This window comes from Haplochromis burtoni, unplaced genomic scaffold, assembly GCF_018398535.1.
Source record: "Haplochromis burtoni strain Fernald_Lab_line unplaced genomic scaffold, NCSU_Asbu1 Contig_43, whole genome shotgun sequence".
NCBI classification, from domain to species: domain Eukaryota; kingdom Metazoa; phylum Chordata; class Actinopteri; order Cichliformes; family Cichlidae; genus Haplochromis; species Haplochromis burtoni.
The window spans coordinates 2712664-2717758 of NW_024582404.1; the positions used below are offsets into that span (position 1 = coordinate 2712664).

The 5095-nt window shown below is 40.0% G+C and overlaps 1 protein-coding gene and 1 long non-coding RNA gene across 4 annotated transcripts in view; one reads left to right on the plus strand and one right to left on the minus strand.

Moving 5' to 3' along the window:
- The window catches only part of LOC121814399 (cilia- and flagella-associated protein 157-like), a 9207-nt gene that overhangs the window by 350 nt on the left and 3762 nt on the right, over window positions 1-5095 (plus strand). For 2 of the 3 annotated variants that reach the window (XM_042220131.1, XM_042220133.1), the window contains exons 2-5: window positions 1898-2169; window positions 3109-3262; window positions 3905-4172; window positions 4440-4561. In XM_042220131.1, coding sequence (XP_042076065.1) covers window positions 1898-2169; window positions 3109-3262; window positions 3905-4172; window positions 4440-4561 — 816 coding nt within the window. The remainder of the gene's footprint in view (window positions 1-1897; window positions 2170-3108; window positions 3263-3904; window positions 4173-4439; window positions 4562-5095) is intronic. The other variant, XM_042220132.1, reaches the window with a different exon arrangement.
- LOC106633188 lies at window positions 3256-4856 on the minus strand. The gene is made up of 3 exons (XR_001336284.2): window positions 4423-4856; window positions 3844-4087; window positions 3256-3487 (listed from the first exon to the last, which is right to left on the minus strand). It is a non-coding gene; the product is annotated as an uncharacterized LOC106633188 (long non-coding RNA).

A 5095-nucleotide genomic window follows, 5' to 3' on the forward strand; every position in this document is an offset into this window, starting at 1 on the left:
ATTTGAATAAATAAACCTTTGATTTTATACATTTCAGATGGATTTTACTCCAAAGTATTTGTTCATATTTATGAGGGCGGTGTGTGTGTGTGTGTGGAGCGGTGAGCCGTTTAAGTTTACCGTAATGTTTAGAGTGATTGTGTGTGCAGTACAAAGCACTTTGTAATGATATCTTAAATATGTTTTATTTGCTAACTCGATCTAATGTTGCATTAGCATAATGGAGGCTGAATTTACAAAGCTTCATTGAAATGAACTGATTTTACAAGCTACAGTGAGACCTTCATTCTTTGGTGCGCTCAGATAATAACTAAGGACAATAATGTTTTATTTTTCATCCCAAAATACCCCATCTTGGGTGGAGAGGCAAGCAAATTCTCTTAAAATGCCATTAAACATGTACTTACACTCTGCACAGCCAAAACAATTAAAGAAAGAAAGAAATGATCCCATAGTCCGAAATATGATTGAAGTTTGGTTTACAATAAAAGAAATGATGAATATTAAGAATAACCTCTCTCAGGTTAGTCCTATTTGGGGGAATGCTTTATTTGCACCAGGAAATTTGGACGCAGGGTTCCAGGGTTGGGCAGAAAAAGGTGTTAGGAAAGTGGGTGATCTTTTCTGTGATGGAATAATGGTCTCATTTGAGGATTTAGTTTCAAAAGTATTTACAGATTAGAAGCTTCATTTCTTCCATGCAAAATCAGTTTCTCAGCCTTCCCCAGTTAAGTAAGTTAGAGGAGTTAATGGTGGGAAAAGGTGGTAATAAAGGCTTAATTTAATTTCAACATTCTATAACTGGATTGTCTCTGCCTCTCCAGAAACATCAGTTTCTAAGTTAGAAGCTTGGAGAAAGGACCTAAATATTAATATTTCTGAGGAGACATGGAAGCCAATTTGCTTAAAATCACAAAAACAATCGATTAATAGTAACCTAAAGTTATTACAATATAATTGGATCATGCAAACATATGTAACACCGGTGAAATTGAACAAATATAATAACAGAATTCCAGATACATGTTTTAAATGTGGAGAAGCCCGTGGAACATTTTTCCATTTTGGATGAGGGGAAAATTGTTTAGTCTGTGCTAGCTGTTTCTATTGTCTATTTTTTTTTCCTCTTTCTTTTTTGTTTCCTTCAGTATGTATAAATGCCACATATTGTACTAATGTATGCACATTTCATGTGTTTTTATTTGATGTAGGTTTGGGAGAGCAGGGATGGGAGCTGAGGGGGTAAAAGTGTTCTATTTACTGCGGCATATTACTGAACAAACCTTTGTATGCTGTTGCAAAAAGCAATAAAAATTTATTTAAAAAAGAAAAGAAAGTAAATTGTAGTGTGAGACTCGTGTTTCTCACACTGCTTTGTGGTGACTTTGAAACTAACCAAGGTTCAAAAAGAATATTAAAGTATTTCAGGCAAGTTGATTGTCTTGTGTCAGTAATTTTAGGTGCTTACTGTCAGAATTTTCTCAAAAGAAAGAAAATTAAGTGTTGAAAGTGTCTGTTTGTTTTTCAAGTATTGGAAACTTGCTTTTTCTAAAAAAAAAAAAGTTCATTTGGATTTGGTACATGTCACACTGGGAATATTTTTTAGGGTTTTCCAGCTTTAATATCTGTCAAAACATTCACCTGATGTGGCCTGTTTTAAAGATATTTTGTATTTGAGAAGCTGGAAATAAAATATCACTCTCACACCTGCAAAACTGTGGTTTCTACAGGCCTCGAGACCTTCACATATTTATTTGTTTCAGGCATCCATCGGTCTGAGTGAGCTTGAGGTCACTCAGACAGTGCATGCTCTGCTCGAGCTGTAGAGCTGCTTCAAATCCAGAAAAGGCCAGATGCAGTTTATAAATCGTTGAAGCTGTCATCCTTAACCCCTCAGATATCAGCTGAAATGTGATGACCTTGTGAGACAGAGGAAAGACTTGCTGACTCAGCGCAGCACACTGGAGCAGGAGAACAGAGACACGATCGCGTACCTGAAGCGTTCCCTGTTGGAGAAGGAGGACGAGGTGGGCGAGCTGTCGCAGCGGCTGCAGAACCAGCTGCAGGCTTCAGATCAGGAAAGAGACGCCCTGCAGCTGCGGCACAGCCGGGAGAGGCAGGAGCTACAGAACCGCATCGATGAGCTTATCAAAGAAAACACAGCACTCGGTAAAAGTTCAGCTCTTAGCATGTAGCCCACCAGAGTTTACCACAGGGTATCCACGTAAACATCAAAGTGATGGTAGGGATTCGATTTTTAAAATAATAATAAGGATTTTTTTTTAAATAAAAGATGAAATTTCTGGATCTTCCTCCCTTTGTGAACATATTCTTTCACAATCACAATCATTACAAAATATCACTCCATTCTTTTGTTTGAAAGTTTTACGTGTAACTAATTTTAATGGCATCTGGTCAAACGACTGGTATGAGTTCAGTTTATACAGAGACATATTTTCCTCAATAATCAATTATTTGAATAAATAAACCTTTGATTTTATACATTTCAGATGGATTTTACTCCAAAGTATTTGTTCATATTTATGAGGGCGGTGTGTGTGTGTGTGTAGCATTAATAAAGCTCTGTGGGGGAATCTTAATGATTACATTATTTGGAATCTCGTGATATTTTAAATGTGTTAAATTAAATATGTCTTTGCATTTCAGGAGAATATACATTTTCCATTTAACTTTCTGAAGCCTGTTCTTAAACATTAGTTTAATGTTGTATCATACCATGACGTGTCTGCCACAAGAATTCAAATGTGGGAACTCAAAAGTTTTCCTTCCAATTAAAGCCTTTTTGTTTTGTCTCAAATATAGAAATTAATAATACTAAAATTTAAAAAAAGGTTTTACTTTTGGAAAGGCTGAAAAGAGCTGACAGTGATTTGCTGGAAGAGGCCTCGATCAGCCTCTCCCTGCCAAAGATGTTAAAAGGAGCTCAGCTTTATAGTATTCCTATATTTATAGTATTCCTTGAAAATCCAGCCCAGATTTCTTTTGGATGCAAGTGTTTCCAGCAGGAACCATTAAACTTTCAGGAGGTTTATTTCAGCAAAGACTGGCTTCAGGGAATGATTTAAACTCTCCTCTTCTCTCCTCTAGCAGAGAGGTTTGCAAGCCTGGAGGCGTTTCAGGGGCAAAAGGAGGAGATGATGTCCAGCTTAGAGTCTCTGGAGAAGCAGCTGGCAAGTCAGAAGGAAGAGCACAAGGATGACATTCACAGCCTGGAGATGAAAGCGCTGCTGGAAAAGAGGAGGTGGAATCCACTTTAAAAATCACAGCACAGACTCGTTCCATTACCCGGGTCGAGTCCACTCGTAGAAAGTAGTTTAAGTTCAGACTGTAAACAAATCCGTGTCATCGCAGCAACTCGCAGCTTGTCTTCAGGACGACATGTTGATCCTGCCTCTGTAGCACTAATGTTTTTTCCTTTATGTCATCCTCGTCCCACCAAGGGTCGTGTTCCTTTGAAGCTCTGAACCTGCAGGCATAAATTTAAGGGCATAAAATAAGTTTTCTCTCACCCCAACCAATCGCAGCAGATGGCCCCGCCCCCCTCTGAGCCTGGTTCTGCCGGAGGTTTCTTCCTGTTAAAAGGGAGTTTTTCCTTCCCACTGTCGCCAAAGTGCTTGTTCATAGGGGGTCATATGATTGTTGGGTTTTTCTCTGTATCTACTGTACAATATGAAGCGCCTTGAGGCAACTTTTGTTGTGATTTGGCGCTATATAAATAAAATTGAATTGAATAAATATCTGGCTATATATGAGAACACTCACCTTATCTACTGCACAGCAAATACACAAATATCGTCAGTGTCTCCTCACAAGGCTGCATACCTGAATTATCCACCTAAAGTACGCTCTGACTTTTCCTCCTTTGTCTTGTGTCCTGCCAAAGATTGGAGAGGGAGATGGAGTCTCACGCTGCAGCCATGGCAGCAGAGGTGCAGCTCCTGGTGGACCAGAAAGTCCCGGAGACGACCAGGCTGGCGCTGCAGGAGAACGCGGAGGTGAAAGCTCGCGTGGGGCAGCTGTCGGAGCAGGTGCAGATCCTGATGGAGGAGAATGCCGCCCTGCGGGGCTGCAAGAGTCAGCTCAGCACGGATGTGGAAAGCCTGGAAGAAATGCTCAGAGAGACGTCACGCACCAGCTGCGTCCGTAAGAAGGTAAGAGAAGGAATTCTTAATGTCTTTAAGTTTAACTTAATATTTTAAATGCAGTGTAACCACAGTCATGCTTCACTGTCCACTCAGATTACAGTGGCTTCAAATAATCCACGTTTTATTTAGTCAAATCAAGGTTACTGAAAAGTGGACCAGCATTAGACAGTGTGCTCCCACTGCCAGTCCCTTTCATCGTGTTTAACGCCAACATTTTCTTAACATGACAAACAAGGGATTCACTCTAAATCCATACCCAACTCTCTCCATCAGGTGGTGGAGCAGCTCACAGAGAAGTGCCAGCAGCTGCAGGCGGAGCAGAAGGACTGCAGGCAGCGGCTCGAGCAGCTTCAGACCGAACACGCAGGAGCCCTGGGCAAGATGGAGGCGCTGAGGTCAAAGTTCACTCTGCCGTCCGTACAGATGAGTCTCACTCAGGTTCACGTTCACGTTAATGAAAGCAAAGCAGCAGGTGCAGTTATTACACATACGGGCTCGTAGTCTCATTTGTGGTACGTTTATATGCAAACAATAACGCCACAGTGAGATTCATCAATAATAAGTAATCAAATAAATCAATAACAACAGAGACACAAAAGAGACAGACAGGAAACATAAAAGCACTGAATCCTGTTACTGGTAGCAGCTGATGGCTGGATGATGATGATGAGGCCTCCCTGAACGAGACAAGAAAACACCCACAGTACTTTATAGTTTATTCCTTTTTTTACTTATGATTGCTGGAAAATTCATGTATTAATATTTAAAAATAGAAAAATATTTGTGCACTCATTTTTGTTTTACTTCAATACAAAGACATAAACTAGTATTTTACATTAGTGCTGTTGAGCTGAGTTCCTGCACTTGCAGCAGAAATACAGAAATTTGTATTCAGAATGAAAATGAACCCAGGCCGTGCAGAGAGGTTT